This window comes from Vipera berus, assembly GCF_964194415.1.
Source record: "Vipera berus genome assembly, chromosome: Z".
Classification (NCBI taxonomy): domain Eukaryota; kingdom Metazoa; phylum Chordata; class Lepidosauria; order Squamata; family Viperidae; genus Vipera; species Vipera berus.
This window is the reverse complement of record NC_138205.1, coordinates 123,546,434-123,566,946: the sequence shown is the minus strand read 5'-3', so window position 1 is coordinate 123,566,946 and position 20,513 is coordinate 123,546,434. Positions and strand designations below refer to the sequence as shown.

Here is a 20,513-nt window from a genome sequence, read left to right as displayed (position 1 = left end):
AAGTTTAGTAGTCCTCTACTTTCATCCATTTATTTAGTGACTATTCAAAGTTGGTCACTGAAACAGTTGATTCTTAAGCAATACTTATGTACAGGGGGGGGAGAGAGAGAAGGGGGGAGGGAAGGAGAGGGAGGGAGAGAGGGGGAAGGAGGGAGAGAGAGTGGGAGGGAGAGAGAGGGAGAGATGAATGTAATGTTAGCATTTTGGGCCAGAGCTACAGAGTTTTGCACAAAGCTGATCTGAATTAACAGTGGCATCACCAGTCTAGAAGCATAAACCGTTGCTTCTAGATGTGTGATGTGTGTTTTGTTACTTCACATTGTATGGTGATAGGGGAGATCATAAAGATGTTACTTGCTTGTTCTCCTGATTGGTGCAATTATTTATTTAGCATTTAACATTATAGGATTCTCCCTTTTGCAGGGGTGGTGTCATCCAGTGGTGTCAGGGGACAACACACAATGTCTTGTGCTGTGCTCACCACCCTCTGTATTGCTTTCCTATCCGCGGCTGTCAGACCAGCATACCAAACCACAATACAGTATGAGAGGACGCTTTCTATACTAGACCGGTAAAAGATGGTCATAAGCCGTTGTTCTACCCTGTTCTTCCGCAAGACCCTGAGAAAGTGAAGCCTCTGTTGGGCCTTTCTGGCCATCTGGGTTGTATTAACTTTCCAGGTAAGATCTTCGCAGAGGTAGATTCCCAGAAATTTAAAGGAGGAAACTTCTCCACACAGTCCTCCCCGATGTAAAGTGGGGCAGGTTCCTCCTTTTTCCTCCAGAAGTCTAGCACCATCTCTTTCGTCTTGCCGATGTTCAGGTGCAAGTTGTTGTTACAACACCATATGGATAGTTTTTGTACCTCCGTCCTGTATGCTGTCTCATTCCCACCTGTAATAAGACTAACTAAGGTAGTATCATCTGCAAACTTAATTATCACAGTGGATGAGTCGGATGATACACAGTCATATGTGTACAAAGAATACAGATAGGGGCTAAGCACACAGCCCTGTGGCGAGCCAGTGCAAAGCTTCAGGGGGGTGGACAAAGCAGACCTGATCCTCACTGTTTGTAACCGGTCCCTGAGAAAGTCTTGAATCCAATCGCAGATGGAGGGGGGAAATTTGAAGTCAGTCGGCTTCTCGATGAGAGTGCTCGGCAAAATGGTGTTGAAAGGTGAGCTATAATCAACAAAAAGCATCCTGACATAGCTTCCAGATTTCTCAAGATGACTTGCTACAGAGTGTAAAGCAGTAGCTATGGCATCGTCTGTCAACCTGTTCCCCCTGTAGGCAAATTGATGTTTATCGAAATCCAGTGGGAGGTGAACTCTATCTGTCTTAAAGTTGCCAAGGTTGAGAAACACTGTACAGTAAAAACTAACCAATTTATGATCTCACCAATGTTTGTGGGAAGGCAGATCATTCTATATGGTTATTACAGACATACATGGAGGTACTCAGGCCAGAGAACTCAGTTCAGAGCACAGGTATCTACTAATCCAACAATGTGCACTGTGATAATAGAAGCTCAACTCCTTCTGTGCAACCTTATAACACAAATATCAGTGAGCAGGGCTTGTATCACAACCTCATGAAACATTTCACATATTCACCTTCATGGTTAGGGATGACCTCGATGATGGAAGACCATCCTTGTCATGATCTTTATAGACCATGCCTTGTTGGAACATAATCAATGCATCAGGCTGTCTCTTTGATCAACTTTTATTACATCTCCAAATGTATAGAATGGAAGCTTTTAAATGAAGAGAGCTAGTTTAGTCTACTGGTTAAGACACCCAGCTAGAAACCAGACGGTGAGTTCTGCCTTAGGCATAAAAACCAGCTGTGTGACTTAGGGCTGGTTGCTCTATCTCAGCCCAACCCACTTCACGGGCTTTTTGTTGTGGGTAAAATAGAGGAGGAAAGAATACTTTTATAAGGTATCTTTGCTGCCTTGAGTTATTAATAAAGATGGGTTTTTTAAAAAAAAAATGTTTTAAAAATGCCCTGATTTGTTTTTCAGGGATTACTATATAACCATGGTGAAGTGGGCAACCAGCACCAAGATTGCAGTCAACTGGCTAAATAGAGCACAGAACTTTTCCATTCTGACTCTCTGTGATGCAACCACAGGCGTCTGCACAAAGGTATATATGTATATATGTATATTTGCATTATTTCTTTCAGTGGATGAAAGGCTGCTTTTTTGTTATAAATCCCAAGATGACTGAGTATACAATCAATCAATCAAGTAAATAAATAAGCAAAATCCTCTACTAGCATATGAACAATTCCTTTTTCTATGGTTAGTTTTCATTTTTCAAGTCTGAAAATGGAATATCACAGAAAATACATAACATTGGAAAAAACATATAATCAATTTTGACTGTCATTCTATCCATAGAGATTGTTTTTTTCCCACCTTTAAGTTACATCATGCAATTTTGCAGCTGCTTTTGTTTCGGGCATATTATATCATACAAGATTTTTTTAAAAAAAGGATAGATAGCCCTTGACTTACGTCCAGTGACTAAGCTACTGTTCAAAGTTATGATGGACCTATCTGGGGACTACATATGCCTCGTATTCGATGTTACGATGCTTGGTCCCTCCCCTCCGCAGTCATGTGATCAAATTTTAGGTGCTCAGCAACTGAACTGTATTTATGGTCATTTGCAGCATCCCACAATCAATGACCAAATTTTACTATGGTTTTGCTGAAAACCAGCTTTTACTTTCAGGCTTCATCAAAACCCCATCCATAGCAAACCCATGTGTTTAGTTAACAGTTAATGAGTGCGTTGGCCTTTTTACAACTGCAGTGTTTGCTTAACGACAACCATAAAAGGGTCATAAAATCATTTTATGACCAGCATAACTTAAGTGTGATGGGGAAGCTCCGTTACGTAAGTCATGAACTATCTCTGCTTTTTTGTTACCTGCATTCTGCTCCAAAGGATGTATGTGAGATTTAGGAAGGAGCCATTCCATGAAAAATATGTTTGTACCTTTCAATTCATCACCAGCAAGATACGCTTATCTCTGTTTTAATGTGTCTTTTCCAATGTTTTGATTAAGTATTGTCATTTATATTATGTGGCAGAACCCTGCCATTGCAGTGATAGAATATAGGAATCAAGCCCTCCACTCAAACTTCCATTCTTAAAGCCGCCCTGTTAACAGTATTAACCTGCTTGTTGTGTACTGGGGTCGTTGCGCAGTAACGAAGACGAGGCAAGTGAGTTCAGCAAAGATCATGGTTTATTGCTTGCAGGCTCTGAACTAGAGAACTGGGCTGCAGATGCAGCAATTTATACCCTGGCCCCTAGGCGGTGGCCAATAGGTTTGAAGCAACCTATTACCACCCTTGTTGTTGTTGTTGTTGTTAGTTGCGAAGTCGTGTCCGACCCATCGCGACCCTATGGACAATGTTCCTCCAGGCCTTCCTGTCCTCTACCATCTTCTGGAGTCCATTTAAGCTCACACCTACTTCTTCAGTGACTCCATCCAGCCACCTCATTCTCTGCCACCCTAGGGGCAGCCAATTGCAATGCTGGAGACGGGTTGTCTGAGGTGCTGGGAGCCGTTAGCTGCTTCCCTGCTCCAACAGCCTTCCAGCAGTTACCATGTGGTGTTCCCTTAACAAAGGAAGCCCAATACATTACACTGCTTTGCTTTGATCCTTCACCACATGGTGCAATTCTGCTGGCCATATTTTCAGAGATAGTTTGCCTTTGTCTTCTTCCTCTCTTTTTCCTGAGAGAAGGGACTGGCCCAAGACCACCCACCTGATTTCATACTCCTCCTCCAATGTTATTCACTACTGCACCAAGTTAGCTATTTTTTGAAATAGGATTGGGACAGATTTCAGCTTGGACAAAATTCAGATCTGAAGGTGTTGGTAAAGCTTCTAGTCCATAAAATCACTGTCTGTTGGTCTGCCTGTTTCTCTAATTCCTCCCTGAAGAAGACACCCTGGATGAGAAGAAGAGCTACAGAAAACAGAAGCTACCGGTTTAAGCATCTCCTGAAGATCACCCAGAAACTTCTACTGGTCCAAAATGTAGCACTGGATTGGTTTACCCATGTTGTTTGAGCGACACTAGTTTCCAGTTTCTTTCTGGGGGCAATTCAAAGTGGTTGTCATCACCTTTAAAGCTCTAAATGGCACCTTTCCAGATTATCTGCAGGACCTTATTTTTTTAAGAATATCCACCCATCCAACAGGTCAAATAAGGTGGGCACGCTTCTAGTCTCTTCCCCACAGTATTTCCATTTGATGGGAGCTAGGAAGCCTGCCTTTTGCATGGCAGTCCCTGCCCTATGGAACAAGTTTAGGTAAAGGTAAAGGTAAAGTTTTCCCCGCACATGTGTGCTAGTCGTTTCCGACTCTAGGGGCCGGTGCTCATCTCCGTTTCAAAGCCGAAGAGCCAGCACTTGTCCGAGGACGTCTCTGTGGTCATGTGGCTGGCATGACTAGACGCCAAAGGCGCACGGAACGCTGTTACCTTCCTACCGGAGTGGTCCCTATTTTTTTACTTGCATTTTTACATGCTTTCAAACTGCTAGGTTGGCAGAAGCTGGGACGAGTAACAGGCGCTCACTCTGCTATGCAGCACTTGGGATTCGACCCGCCAAACTGTCAACCTTCTGATCGACAAGCTCAGCGTCCTAACCCACTGAGCCACCGCATCCCTGGAAAAAGTTTACCCCTCTAATATTTGGCAGGCCCCTGCCCTCCTAGCCTTCTACCAAGCCTTAAAGACCCGGACCCAGTTCTCTCCCCCCCCCTCAAGCACTGGGATAAAGTGAGGTGACTTGGCACCAGGTTTTGCTTTATGGTTTTTATTTTATTTATTTATTTATTTTTAAAAATTATATTGCGGCCTACTTGCACATGGCAACTCAAGGCAGCTTACACAGATATAAAAACGCCATATAAAAGGAATAAAAATAATAATAAATAAAATAATAATCTCTCTCTCTCTCTCTCTCTCTCTCTCTCACACACACACACACACACACACACCCTGTTGACAACACACATTCAAATTAGCCATTAAAGGGGCTCCATCCCGGTCTGGGTTCCCCAGGCCCGCTGGCAGAACCAGGTTCTTCAACGCCTTCCGAAAGAGTGCTAGAGTGTGTGGGGGGCAGTCTAATCTCTGCGGGGATGATGTTCCAGAGAGAGGGAGCCACCACGGAGAAGGCCCTTCTTCTGGGTCCCACCAGATGTATCTCCTTAGGGGATGGGACCAGCAACTTTCCTTGCCTCCCTGGTCTAGTGGGTCAGGTCGATGTGACCGGCAAGAGACGGTCCCTCAGAGAACCTGGTCCCAAGCCATGAAGGGCTTTAAAGGTGGCAACCAGCTCCTTGAATTGCACCTGGAAGCAAACTGGCAACCAATGCAGCTCCCACAGGAGAGATGATACGTGTGTGTACCGAGGTCTGCACAAAACCATGCGGGCTGCTGCATTTTGCACCATTTATGCATTTTAGCTTTTGCTGCATTTATGTTATTTTAGCTTTGGATTGGAAGCTGTCCTGGGTTTGTTATAAAGTAGGTGGCTATGTAAATGTTTTAAACAAATACATATCTCCATAGATAACTGCTGAGCTATAAATCCATTCACTTGTTTAACTAGGGAGCAGCACTAATTCAACAAGAGTCAAAACCAAGAATAGTATCTATCATTTGTGTTGCCTTTTCTTAAAGCCTGTTCAGAGGCTTCATTTCTTTTTGCTCATTTACTGTTGGATTTGCTTTCTGCACTGATGAGCAAAATATAATAAATAAAAAGTATACTTTAATTATGTTTCTTCATTTCAGAAACATGAGGATGAGAGCACAGACTGGCTGCATCGACAGGTAATAGTTTTTTTTTTAATGGGATTGGTGTTCTTTTACTTTGTAAAAGAAAAAAAGTATTTTCACCAATAGAAATGTTCTACTATTTTCATTAAAAGAAGGGTTATATTTATACAAACATGAAGATTTAAGAGAGACAAACTTACACATCGTTGCAGATTAATTGTGGTTTGAGAGTGTTTTTATTTCATTAATTTTATTTCATTCTGTAAAGAGGACTACAAAGGTTTGAAAACAGTCACAGACCTTTCAGATGTTAAGCAAACCAGTTTCAGAGCAATCTCGGTTATAAATACACAATTTGAAAATTGATCTCAATCCTATCACAACTGTGATAGGATGTTATGATTGGTTCTAATGGAGACTTTTTCCTCTGCATCCCTTTTATTATCTAGCATTAGAGCTGAAATAAAATGCTTTGATGTACTTTCCATTTATATATTCAAAATTCATAAAATCTCTTTGATAACATGTATTCTATAAACTTGAATCAAATATGAATGCAGTGGGTTAAACACACACACAAACACACAGCCTCTGAGTCAGTTTTTGACTTCTGGTGACTGTCTGGAAAAATTCTTGTAGTTTTCCTGGAAAGATTTTGGAAGTAGTTTGCCATTGCCTCTTTCCATTAGTTGTTCCTGACCTGAAAGGGTTGACATTCATCTTGAAGACACCCTTGCCTCAGAACTAGTGTGGGAATGATGAAACATAGGATCAACAACCCAAGCTACAACTCACACATTCATTTTTCTAACATCTTGAATGCCAGAGAAAAGTTACTGCATGCATTTGGATTTTGCAAAGGAAGGTGGAAGAGCATCTTCTAAAATATAAACAAATTTGGTCAAGTCATTACAGCTTAGCACACAATCTTGGCAGGAATGAAGGATGAAACTATAAGCTCCTTTAAAATAGGTATGGGATGCCTTCTGGCTATTTCTGTATAGATCTGTGTATGTGTGTCTGAAGCTTTTTAAACACTTGGCCAGAAGAAAACATCTTTCAAGATCAAGATGCTTCAGGTGCCCTCAAATCTCTTCAGGGCTCCTTCCTTTGATAAGGGGTCCTACTAAAATCAAAAAGAAAACCCGATCTATTTTATTAATGAGTAGGTAGAGCAGGATCCTCAGACACCCTGCTGCATAGTGATTTAATTCAGCTTGTAACTACCAAGGAAGATGCGCACATTCTCGAAAGAGTCAGACAGAATGAGAAACTGGCTCTGCTGCACTTTATATGACTTTCTCTCTTTCTCTCTCCAACCTCTTTTACATCATCTTTATAAACTACATTTGCACCTTCTCGTTATTTTGCAGAACGAAGAACCCATTTTCTCCAAAGATGGCAAGAAGTTCTTTTTTGTCCGAGCCATTCCTCAGGGGGGACGAGGAGAGTTCTACCATATTGCCATGTCATCATCTCAGGTGAGACTACCTTTATTTAGCTGGCGAGTGAGATGAAGATAAATACGCATAGTTCTTATGACAAGGAAGATGGCTGCCGCCAAGTCAAAATGCCCTCTGTCCAAGTCAGCAATGTCTGAATATGAACCAAGGTTTTATGGAAAGAAACCTGGTTTGTTATTGGTAGAAGATGATGACATTGATGACCAGGTATTTGCAGGTAGTGCTCACTTAGGGACCACCAAGAAATTATCATGAAATCAGATCAGACGTGATGACCTGCTTAAGAACCAGCATGATTTATGACCTCTTAATGAGTCAGGGAACATGCCTTTCTCCTCCTATTTTCCCCCACAACAGCACAACCCTGTGAGGTGGGTTGGGCTGAGAGAGAGGAGGTCAACCAATTGGCTTTCATACCTAAGCTTCTTGGAGGAGATAAAAATACAACAAATTAGAATAGATTAGATTAGATTTCACCTGATTTTAGCCACTCTGGGAGAAAAATGAGGACAAATATAAATTGTTCCCATTTTAATAGAAGTTACAATTCACACTTCTGGAACCCATGTAGAAACTGTAATATAATTATTTCTACTTCCTCTGACTTTTGCAGTGCAATCCACCAATTATTAATATATTCAAAAATATCTATGTAAATAGCAATAGCACTTAGACATATGTACCATTTCATAGTGCTTTACAGCACTCCCTGAGTGGTTTACAAATATTGGCATATTGCTCCCCACAGTCTAGCTCTTCATTTTACCAACCTTGGAAGGATAGAAGGCTGAGTCAACCTTGAGCCAATCGTAATCAAATTCTTGGCAGTGGGCAGAGTTTGCCTGTAATACCGCACTTTAACCACTGTGTCACCACGGCTCTTAAAGATGCATAACAGCCATAGGTCTATAATGTATCAAAAATTAGTAATTGGTCAATGGCCCTCTGAACATATCAGATAATACTCAAGTATTCTCTCTTTTTTGGAAAATGAATTTGGGGCACAGATGGAGGAAAAAGTGAATTTGGTGCCTTTCTGCTATTTAAGTATTATTTCTAGTTGTTTGAGAAAGTTGTCAGGATCCAGGGTCCAATCTGCTTTAGTTTTTACAATAGGGTTGCTGTTCAGATATTTCCATGAGCTTATATAGGTAGTCCTCAATTCATGGCCAGTTGTTTAGTGACCATTCAAAATTACAACCAATCCAAAAAAGGGTACTTACGACCCAGATTCAAAACTCTGACAATTTGGTCTACAGCAGACATGTCAAACACAAGGCCTGGGGGCCAGATCCGGCCCGCGAAGTGGTTTCATGTGGCCCACGAAGCCATCCTGGAAACAGTGAGGGAACGGCCCCCACTGCCTTGGCCCTGGCGCAGAGACCCTCTTTCTGCCAGAGACCCTCTTATCTGTCCCACTCCTGCCCAGGCCCGTATAGGCACCCTTGATGAGAACGATGTAGAGCTGGCCATGCCCACCCAGTAGGCCATATGCACTCTAGCCACGCCCACCCAGTAGGCCACGCCCACCCTGGCCATACCCACCCGGCCCCTTGAGGGCAACCGCAATGCTGTTGCGGCCCTCAATGAAATTGAGTTTGACACCCCTGGTCTACAGAATTACCTCTTCCTTGCAAAAAATCCTTGCAAAATTCAATCTTTGGAAAATGTTGCATCCAAAATTGTACATATGGACAAAATGCAGCAATGACAACCTGTCCTCCATATGGAAAGACCTCAGTACAGATAGTCTTCCCTTAATGACCAGTTTTACAGCTTGAAAAGCATCCTTAGCCATCATATATGGTCATGCTATCACCTGCCTGCAGACAGCTTTACCACCCATTTAGGGTGTTCTGGAGTCACATTTGTAATGTGTGTGTGTGTGTTTTTTTTGCTGGTTTCTGCCAAAAAACCCAGCCATGAGTGGTTTTGTGTAACGACTGCTGCATTCACTCAACGATCAGAGCATTTGCTTAATAACCACTACAGAAAAAGCCAGAAATTTACTTTCAGTCATGTGGCCACCTCAACTTATAATTTTAGCAAGTTACAACCATAATTTTGGGCTTAATTACAGTTGTAATTCAAGTACTACCCACAGTACTTTTTTCTCCCTTTGCTTCCCTTTTCTCCCTTAATGAAAAAAAGGACGAGGGGGGACATGATAGCCGTGTTCAAATATCTCAGGGGCTGCCATGAAGAAGAGGGAGCCAAGCTGTTCTCCAAAGCACCTGAAAGCAGGACAAGAAGCAACGGATGGAAACTGACCAAGGAGAGAAGCAACCTAGAACTAAGGAGAAACTTCCTGACAGTTAGAACAATTAACCAGTGGAACAACCTGCCTCCAGAAGTGGTAAATGCTCCAACCCTGGAAGTTTTTAAGAAGAAACTGGACAGCCATTTGTCTGAAATGGCCTAGGGCACAGGTCTGCAACCCGCGGCTCTGGAGCCGCATGCGGCTCTTTCAACTGTCTCCCGCGGCTCCCAGTCCTCTGCCATGTGCAGTCCAAAAAAAAAAAAGTGGGACTAAAAAAGTTCAACCAATCAGTTCAAATATGCAGGGTAGGTGCATATCTCGCCTTGGCTCCACTCTTCAGTCAAATCCTGTTCTGCGCATGCGCGCTTGTACACACATGCACACACATTTTTTGCGGCTCCCAGTTTTTCCTTTTGTGAGGGAACCGGTTCCGAGTGGCTCTTTCACTGTTTCAGGTTGCTGACCCCTGGCATAGGGTTTCCTGCCTGAGCAGGGGGTTGGACTAGATGACCTCTAAGCTCCTTTCCAACTCTGTTATTCTGTTATTCTGCTCTTGAGTAAGGAATATGTTTATTTCAGGCATAAATTCAAGCCCCCTTTTTACATGGCATTTATATTTTAAGACTGCAAAGAAAAGGAGAAGCATAATGCTATTTTTCAGACTGTGGTAGAGAATTTCAGGGAATATGTTTGAAAAAAAGGTAAGTCTGATTTTTACTGATAAGAGGTTTTGCTAAATCTTTCTGAAGTTCTTTTTTTCTTCTTTTTCTTGGCAGCCCAATAGCAGCAATGATAATTTACAGTCTATTACATCGGGTGACTGGGATGTGACCAAAATTTTGGGCTATGATGAGATGCAGCATAAAATGTAAGTAATTTGTTTTTTAAAAGTAAAAGAAGCTGATGTAATTTGAAATTTACATAGGATAGCCTGATCAGTGGAAAGCATCCATGGCTTGCTGGAAGCCAAAAAATGTGTATCAGTTTTACTTTGATTCAGATGAAAGTCCCAATCTGTGAAATAATAACAGGTTGTTATGAAGACCCTCCTGCTGTCATTAGGGTCATTGAAACAATTTCTGCTGCCTAAGAAATGGGAAGATCTGACTTGGCAGTAGTGGACCAGCAGCTGAACGTGAGCAAACAATGTGATGCAGCAGCTGAGCAGGCCAATGCAATCTTGGGTTTCATTAACACAAACATTGCATTCAACTTATGGAGTTAATTCCATCCTAGAATTCAACCCCTTTGAGGAATAATTTGAGGAATGAGGAAAGTTTAAATTATTATTATTATTATTATTATTATTATTATTATTATTATTATTATTATTATTATTATTATTATTATTATTATTATTATTATTATTATTTATTGAACTTATATACTGCCCTTCTCCTGTAGGACCCAGGGCGGTTCACAAAGCAATTAAAACTACAATACAAAAAGTTAATAACAATTAAAATAGATTAAATAATCCTTGATTAAAAATCTAAAACCCCTATAACCTGATTAAAAACCCAATTACAATAAGTTAAAAATTAAAAATTCTCAGTCCTCAGGGCGGTTTACAGGGTAATTAAAACAAGAAATACAAAAGTTAAAAACAATTAAAAAAATTACAACAGTCCCTGAAAAAGTAAAAGCCCCCAATTAAAATTAAAATTAAAATTCTCAGCCTGGGCCGGAAAGCTCAAAGAGCCAGGTCTTCAGGTCCCGGCGGAACGAACGAAAATCAGGGGCAGTCCTGAGCTCCACTGGCAGCTGGTTCCAAAGGGCAGGCGCACCCACAGAGAAGGCCCTCCCCCTGGGTGTTGCCCACTGGCAAACCTTTGCCGGCGGCACCCTGAGAAGGCCCTCCCTGTGGGAGCGCACAGGACGATGGGGAGTTGATGCCGGCAGCAGGTGTTCCCTCAGATATCCCGGACCCAAGCCATTTAGGACTTTATAGGTCATCACCAGCACCTTGAACAAGATCAAATGTATAGCATTTGAACAAGATCAATTAGCTATACAGTTATCCTTATGTAAGACTATCATAGTAAAAGGGTCAGATCGATTCTTTGCTTTGGGACAAGTTAAGGCCCATACGTTGAATTAAAAGAGGAAGATCCAGACTGAAGCTTAGGAGGAATTTTGTGATATCAATAAATATTATTTGCTGTAGATTTTTAAATGGTGACTGGAGGACCTCTTGTCCTAAATGGCTAAGCAGATTTCTGCATCGAACAGCATGTTGGATTGTATGACCTCTGGGTTCCCTTGCAACACATGCATTCTTTGATTCTATGACATTTCAGATAAAAGAAGCACTTTGGATATATCTTATTTATTATTATTTGTCCTTTGATTTTTGTGCTGAACTGATCCGACTGTCAGAAAGGAAAATTTAATGAATTTCCAGGATTTTTTTTTTAAAAGTAGTATTAAAATGCATTGAATGATATAACCCTTTATGTCTGAAATATCTTAATTTTGGGAGAAGAATGAGAACTGTTAAAGAAGATTCATTGCTGAACTGTCAGTCTTGTAATAGCAGCAGTTTAAATCAGTACAATGGAAATGATATTTTTCTATTGCTTTGATCAGCATTGAGATTCATCTGACAGCTGGAAAGCCGTGACTAATTTGGAAAGCGTAATTGCATGTGACTATATTTAATTGCTTGATTTCCATGTCACTTTGACAAATGTGTTCAAATATAGTTCATGAACATGTGGCCCTCAAATGCGAAACAGCTACATCCAACTACAGTTTTAGCCAGAAAAGTATGAACAAGAGTTTCTGATTACTTTTCAACCATCAATATAGACTATAATTCATAAAATATAGAGAAATCAGGACCACAATTTGGTGGGATGCTAGAAAATGGAGGATTGGTCACCAAAGAGGTTCAGTAAGAATAAGACAGAGCAAATTTTAATGATGCTGAATTTAATCCATGCAGGTAGTCCTTGATTTACAGCCAAGGATGGGACTAGCAAGGAAGTTGATAACCACATAAATTATGCCACGGTTGTTAAGTGAATCATGCAGTTGTTGCATTGCATGCAGTGAACCTGGCTTCCCCCAGTACTTTCCTTCTGAGAAGCCAGCTGGGAAGGTCACAAATGGTGATCACATGACCCCCGAGACATTGCAACTGTCATAAATACATGCCAAGTGCCTGAATTCTGATCATGTGACCACAGGGCTGCTGTGAGGGTTAGAAGTGCAAGGATTGGTCATACATCCCTTTTTAAAATGCCATTGTAACATTGAACAATTGCTAAATAAGTAGTTATAAGTTGAAGACTATCTGTATCTACAGTATTTCTATCACTTTTATTGTCATATGAACCACCAGAGCTATGGAAGTATATTTAATAAGCAAACAATAGAGTTGCAATTGTCAACCTGTCAGTTAGTTTCATATAGCGAAACAGTATTTTATATACACCCTGCATCATTGATTGGGCCCCACTTATATCTCCAGATTGTCCCCACCTCTGCAGTTGAAAGCTGAATACACATTTATATGCACTGGGGAAAAATAATTATACAACAACAGGAGACAGAAATGAATATTTGGGAAGGACTGGGAAAGAGCTTGAATATTCACACAGCACAGTGAAGAAGTGGGGAACCTAAACCACTCACCTATTTTTTTCAAACTCCCAGCCATGAGGACTAGAGATTTGTCTAAGAAAAAACAACCTGGAATCTAGATTTTATCAAGAAACAAACATTTTGGAAAATGTTTCTGGGATGTAAGAAACTTTTGGCCAGACATTTTTCACTTTTGTTTTAAAGTAAATCTATGCTTAGGGAACTCACACCAGTGAAATATTGGTCCTAAAAACCTAATTATGTATGTATTTTATTTTAGCTATTTCCTCAGCACAGAAGAGTTGCCAAGGACTCGGCATTTATACAGGTATCATTAGTTTTATGCAAAGATAACTTTCTGATTATATTTGGGGGAAAAGGCTCTTGCCACTTTTACACTTAATGTTGCTGTCAGCTTCCCTACCTTTATTTGGTGGATATTATTGTTTATCTGTCTTTGTCTTCATCATTTCTCTCTTCTTCCCTTTCTGTCCCTCTTGATATTTATTTATTTATTTACTTTGGAGGAGGGGAGGAAGCAAACATCCCAACACAAAATATTTTAAACGGGACCAAATGCATTTTAAAGATAAGCAAAATAGCAAGACTCTTCGCATTTATCCAATATTTTTAGGATGACATCACCTCACAAGAGACTGGTGTCTGCAGCGCCATAGGCAGATGAGCTATTGCCAATAACACAGTTCTTGTTTGACGTGTTTCATTATGCAGAAAAGGTTGTGCTTGTCTGTCATCCCCTCAGGGGGCAGATGCTGAAGAAGTCCTTCCTAAAAGGTCTGCATATTCCACATGTAAACCATCCAGGTCTCCCTGATGGATGCATCAGTCAGGACTCAGTGCTTAGATGTACACCAAGAAGGCAGTTTCAGACAAAGCTCTTGGATCTCCCATTGTTTTAATCAGAGTCTTGATACAGAATAATATTATTGTTGCGGGATCCAATCTGGATCAGTCACTGGGACCAGAGCTTTAGTCTTCTGAGCTTTTGGACTCCTGCTAGAGAGAAGCTCCAAAAACTCAGAAGACTAAAGCTCTGGTCCTAGTGACTGATCCAGATTGGATCCCGCAACATTATCCTGGGACATACATGTTTGCCTTCATTTGTGATATTCTTGTTATTATCAGCCCAGATCAATCCACTATAGGATGAAAGTCTTTTCATTGAATGTTTTGAACCGTCATCTGCTCCAGTGCAAGTTGGGTGATAGCCCTTTTTTTGATGTCACAATCAAGAGTCAACCTTTGTGCTTAAGGGAAGACTAGAATTTGGGTCTCCAAACTCCTAATCCAGCACGTTATCCACTACACTCGTCTTTTCCAGTTTTTGTAACTTTGGGATAGAAAGACTTCAAATTCCAGAATTTCTGAATTCTGTGAGTTGAAGTCCATATTTCTGAATGTTGCCAAGATTGAAAAACACTGCACTACACCCAACTGTTTTTTTCACCCTTGATGTGTAATTATGTCTTTTGCCTTCGGCACTTGCCTACTGTCACTTTAGACTTAGCTTTTGGTCATAATTCCATTCCTTTTAAAAAAAAAAACACCAATTTGTTCTGTCTAGGCCTAAACCTTTTAAAAGCCTCTGTCTTCTCAGTGTTCTAGGTCAGTTCCTAGGCTGATGGCTGGCTTGGGAATTTGGAGGAATTGAAGTCCACGCATCTTAAAATTGACAAGGTTGAGAAATACCGTTGTAGGTCATTGCAGCTGATTTGTTCCCATTTCATCTAGCCAGTTTGGTCTAGTAGTTAAGGCAGCAGACTAGAAACCAGAAGACTGTGAGTTCTAACTCCACTTTAGACATGAAAGTCAGATTGATGACTTTGGGGCAATCACCAGGAGATGGTGAGTTTTAGTCGGGAAAGGTAGCTGGGTGACTTTAGGCCGATCACCAGGAGATGGTGAGTTCTAGTCCCACCTTAGGCATGAAAGCCAGCTGGGTGACTTTGGGCTAGTCCCTTTATCTCAGCCCAATCCACCTCACAGGGTTATTATTGTGGGGAAAACAGGAGGAGGAAGGAGCATTAGGTATGTTCATTGCCTTGAGTTACTAATAAAATAATAAAGGCAGAATAAAAATTGAATGAATGAATGAATGAATGAATCTAGCCATCATGAATACATAGAAACTGCCTTGCATTTTGAGAGATTATTCATCTACCTGTCCTCCTATCTACTTATCTAGTTTAGTCTCCCTCGCCCTTTGAAATATATGGGGCTGTAACCTCCCAGAATTCCTAGCCTACGTGGGTTGCAACTCATCTGGATGGAATCAGATTGGGGAAGAGTGAATTTGAGGCAGAGATCACCTTGGGGTCTAGATCAAACATTAATAAATACTCCAGCCTGTTTTGCTTTTTGACAATTAAATCTTTTTGTTTTCCATTGTTTGTTACAGTGCCAGCACTAAGGGGAACTTCAACCGGCAATGTCTCTCTTGTGATTTGATTAACAACTGCACTTACTTCCGTGCAACTTTCAGCCACAACATGGCATATTTCTTGTTGACCTGTGAAGGTAGGCTTTACAAATAATCGCCAAGTTATTTCAGGCCTTCTGTAAAAAAGGTTGATGCCCCAAAGAGCAGATTCATCCAGAAGGCGTTGGGAAAGAAATGGAATGCAAATGAATACAAAGTATTTTAAGAGCATTTACCAGATAAGTCCTCAACTTAGAGCCGTTTACCATTTATCATTTACCAGATAAGTCCTCAACTTAGAATCATTAGCGATCATTCAAAATGACAACAACACTGAAAAAATTCACTTAATTTATTATTTATTCATTTATATTCTGGCCTTTATTATTTTTACAAATAAGGTGGCAACATATTCAACACACCTTTCTCCTCCTGTTTTCCCCACAACAGTCCTGTGAGGTAGGTTGGTCCAAGGTCACTCATCTGGCTTTCATGGCTAAGGCAGGATACTTACAGCTTTTTGTTTTGTTTGTACTAAAGCAACCTAGAACTAAGGAGTAACTTCCTGACAGTTAGAACAATTAACCAGTGGAACAACCTGCCTCCAGAAGCTGTGAATGCTCCAACACTGGAAGTTTTTAAGAAGAGACTGGACAGCCATTTGTCTGAAATGGTATAGGGTTTCCTGCCTTAGCAGGGGGTTGGACTAGATGACCTCCAAGGTCCCTTTCAACTTCTTCTTCTTCTTCTTCTTCTTCTTCTTCTTCTTCTTCTTCTTCTTCTTATTATTATTATTATTATTATTATTATTATTATATTTTTGGTGTGTGTGTGTGTGTGTATGTACACACACACACACACACACACATATCTGATCTGCAGAAGAGATTTGGAAAAAAAATCAAGAATGCTGTGATGACACCCATCAAAAATGGCCAGGACTTCAATTGCATCTTGAGGTTTTTGACCCAGCTCTCTGCAGCTACCTCTGAACTACAAAGCTATGGAAGTTGGTGGGGTGGGGGGGGGGGTGCCAATACTTTCAAAGCTCATAAAAACCATTCAGGATTTTAAAGAAAAAAAATCTGTGATCACCAGCAAATGCCAGAAACATTTGTCTCTGTTATTGACTCAGAGAATATTACTGGCAACACACAGCTTTTAATTACAGTCAGGGATTGAAAAGTGCTCCTGGCGTCTTTGTTTATTAGTATGATAATATGGCCTTGGTATATGAGATTTTAATGCATTACAGTGATCCATAATTCATGGCCTAGCAAATAAAGAGATCCCGGAAGCCATATGCTGGGGTGGGAGGGGGGCCGCAGGGAGGGGAGATATGCTTCTGCCAATTAGCCCCTTTGTAGCATCCAGGGCTTTGTGTGATCTCCATATCTCCAGCTGATCTTTTAAATCATTCATCATTGCTGGAAAGGTACCATGATAGAGACAGCAGACCATTTTCATTGTTGGTTGTGTAGGAAAAGATTTGCTTCTATGAAATTTTCTGAAGATATTTGAAGAAGAGGGATTTTTTTTTTCCTTTTACCCACTAAAAAGGAAGGACACATTTACTTTCTTTTTATCTTTTTAAAAAACCTTTCTCACGTTTTTATGTTTCTTGGTAGTTATCCCTGAATACTGATTGCTCATTATCATGATTTCTATCAGCTTTATTTTATTTTACTTTAGTATTTTTTAAAATTTGTATGCCGCCCATCTCACCATCAGGCGACTCTGTTATTAACTTTTATTTTAAAAAAAACCACAGGCAGGCATCACATAGTGTTTTGGAAAGGCAAAACAGGATTTTCCAAAAATATGTGGCACCTTTAATTATTTTCTTTGGCCCCAGATGTGTTAAGATTTTGTTAGTTTCATCATGAATGGCTGGAAAATAGCATTTCTTTGAAACAGCATTGTTGCAATGTGATCATTATGTAACTAAGGGAAAAGTAGTAGAGAATGTCTTAGCTCATAAAATAATTTTAATACTATTTCTAACTATTAATCAGTCTTTTAACTGATGAAACAACTTAAATCTACCTTTTTTCCCAATTCCCTGAGCAACTGCTTGCCTCAATAGCAAAAACTGTCATTTTGTGTGTTCGCTTAGTATAGATTTTCTTTTCTGCCAACATCAAAGGAAATATCACTGCGGGTACATTTGCACCTATATTAAAATATGGGGATCTGGGAAGAAAGTCAATCATTGAATCATGGAGAGAGAAAAAATATTATTGATTGCAAGGTTACATTCATCTGGAAGTAACATACATGTGTACACACAAAAGCATTGTGTATTCCCAATGTTAAGAGGTATTGAATTTGACTTTTGCTCGGGAAACCATAAATACATGAATGTTTGCAAGGAAAATGTTTTGCAGTGTAGTGGAACAATATTTCAGAAGGGCTTTGTTCACACCAGATGACAACCTTGATTCCTTTAAAGCTTCCTTAATGGATTTTTTTTTTCTGGCTTTCCCTCAGTTTAATATAATGGACTGTGCAAAAGCAGAAAACAGTTTGTGGGATGAAAACAGCTGTATTAATGTGCGATAAAGAAAATGCAGATCTCAGGGGAACATGCAGATGCCTTTAGAAAGTTTGGTATAGATAGAATAACCCATAACAGTTTACTCAGATTTTGTCTAGAATAACACCTATTTTTAATCATGTAACACTCCTCTGCCAACTTAGGAAGAAAACAAGTGGGTGCTCTTTGGGAAACATTTATTTTTCCAGACTCAAAGTTTCCTCCATCCCCTTCCCTCTTCTAATCTCTTGTTAGAAGACTCCAAAATTCCTTTTACTTCTCAGCAACTTTGATGGAGCAAAATGACATTTCCTATTTATCTTAACTGAAACCTGGATACCCAGATTCTATATTCTATATTCTGGATATCCAGAATCTTTATTGCTCATCTGTACTTCTCAGGTTCACTTCAAAATAAAGATGGCAGCCTTTGAAATACTCCGAGATTAAGGCACTTTGATTTTAGGAAGCTGCCAGAGGTAACTGCAGGAAGGGATTAAAAAAAAAGTCCACGGCCACCACAACTGCACCGTTGAGCTCAAATCATTTTTATACACGTGCTCCAATGAATTTTTAAAAAAGTGGTACGGGTAGTTCTTATGGCCACGATTGGGACCAGAATTTCCATTCTTAAGGAAGGTGGTTGTTAACCGAGTCGTGCCTGTCTTAATGACCTTTGGCCCTAGCTGTTAAGTGAATCACACTGTCGTTAAGTGAATTCAGCTTCCCCCATTAACTCTCTTTGTCGGAAGCTTGCTGGGAAGGTTGCAAATGGCAATCTTATGATCCCAGGACACTGCAGCCATTACAAATACATGCAAGTGGCCAAGGTAGTGAAAAAAGTAAGGTTCTACATTTAGGCAAGATAAACCAAATGTACAGGTATAGTATAGGGGGTACCTTGCTCAATAGTAGTAACTGTGAGAGGGATCTCAGAGTCCTAGTGGACAATCACTTAAATATGAGCCAGCAGTGTGCTGCAGCTGCCAAAAAAGCCAACACAGTGCTAGGCTGCATTAACGGAAGGATAGAAACAAGATCATGTGAAGTGATAATACCACTTTACAATGCCTTGGAAAGGCCACACTTGGAATACTGCATCCAGTTTTGGTCACCATGATGTAAAAAAGATGTTGAGACTCTAGAAAGAGTAAAGAGAAGAGCAACAATGATGATTAGAGGTCTGGAGGCTAAAACATATAAGGATCGGTTGCTGGAATTGGGTATGTGTAGTTTAACGAAGAGAAGGGCGAGGGGTGACATGATGGCAGTGTTCCAATATCCCAGGGGCTGCCACAAAGAAGAGGGAGTCAAGCTATTCTCCAAAGCTCCCGAAGGCAGGACAAGAAGCAACGGATGGAAATTAATCAAGGAGAGAAGCAACCTAGAACTAAGGAGAAACTTCCTGACAGTTAGAACAACTAACCAGTGGAACAACCTGCCTCCAGAAGTGGTGAATGCTCCAACACTGGAAGTTTTTAAGAAGAGACTGGACAGCCATTTGTCCGAAATGGTATAGGATTTCCTGCCTGATCAGGGGGTTGGACTAGATGACCTCGAAGGTCCCTTCCAACATCATCATCATCTTCTTCTTCTTCTTCTTCTTCATCATCATCATCGCACAGTCAGCCAGATGTTCAGACTGGTTTTGACATTTTTGTCTACCTATTGAGTCCTTACCAAGGATCTGGGATAGGCAGATGTGGATGTTTGATGCTATTACAGATATCGTCGCAGGATGGAAGCAGTTCCTAGTAAGGCCCCCTTTTGCAATTGACTAATGGTGAATTTGTCAGTGCCAATGGTATTCAAGTGGTGCTCCAGTTGTTTTGGGATTGCACCCAAGGCATCTATTACTTTTGGTACTACCCTTGCTTGCCTTTGCTACAGTCTTTCTATTTCTATTTGTAGGTCTTTGCATTTTGTTATCTTCTCCAGTTCTTTCTCGACTATTCTGCTGTCTCCAGGCACTGCCACATCCACTATCCAGACTTTTTTGTCTTTCTTAATGACAATTGTAATGTTGTAGGTGCTTGTCTGTTTGAATTCTGAGCTCCCAGAGCAGTTTAACTTTATCATTTTCTATGACTTTCTCTATTTTATGATCCCACCAGTTCTTGCTTACAGGCAAATGATATTTCTTGCAGATCTTCCAATGCACCATTGTTGCTACTTTGTCATGCCACTACTTGTAGTCAGTCTGTGCGATCTTCTTGCAGCAGCTTACCGGGTGGTTCACTGTTTCTTCAGCTTCTTTGCATAGGTGGCACTTACTGTCTGTTGCTGTCTTCTCAATTTTGACTTTGTATGTATTTCTCATTAAGGCTTGGTCTTGGGCAGCCAGAATTAGTCCCTCAGCCTCTTTCTTCAACTTTCCTGCTCTTAGCCATTGCCAGATCTTGT

The 20,513-nt window shown here is 40.6% G+C and overlaps 1 protein-coding gene across 1 annotated transcript in view; it reads left to right on the top strand.

Annotated features, from left to right (window-relative positions):
• DPP6 (dipeptidyl peptidase like 6) overlaps positions 1 to 20,513 on the top strand; it is a gene marked incomplete at both ends in the record, with an annotated part of 250,083 nt that overhangs the window by 205,593 nt on the left and 23,977 nt on the right. The window contains 6 exons of the mRNA XM_081346284.1: positions 2,031 to 2,154; positions 5,839 to 5,877; positions 7,197 to 7,304; positions 10,323 to 10,414; positions 13,415 to 13,462; positions 15,554 to 15,672. Coding sequence (XP_081202410.1) covers positions 2,031 to 2,154; positions 5,839 to 5,877; positions 7,197 to 7,304; positions 10,323 to 10,414; positions 13,415 to 13,462; positions 15,554 to 15,672 — 530 coding nt within the window. The remainder of the gene's footprint in view (positions 1 to 2,030; positions 2,155 to 5,838; positions 5,878 to 7,196; positions 7,305 to 10,322; positions 10,415 to 13,414; positions 13,463 to 15,553; positions 15,673 to 20,513) is intronic.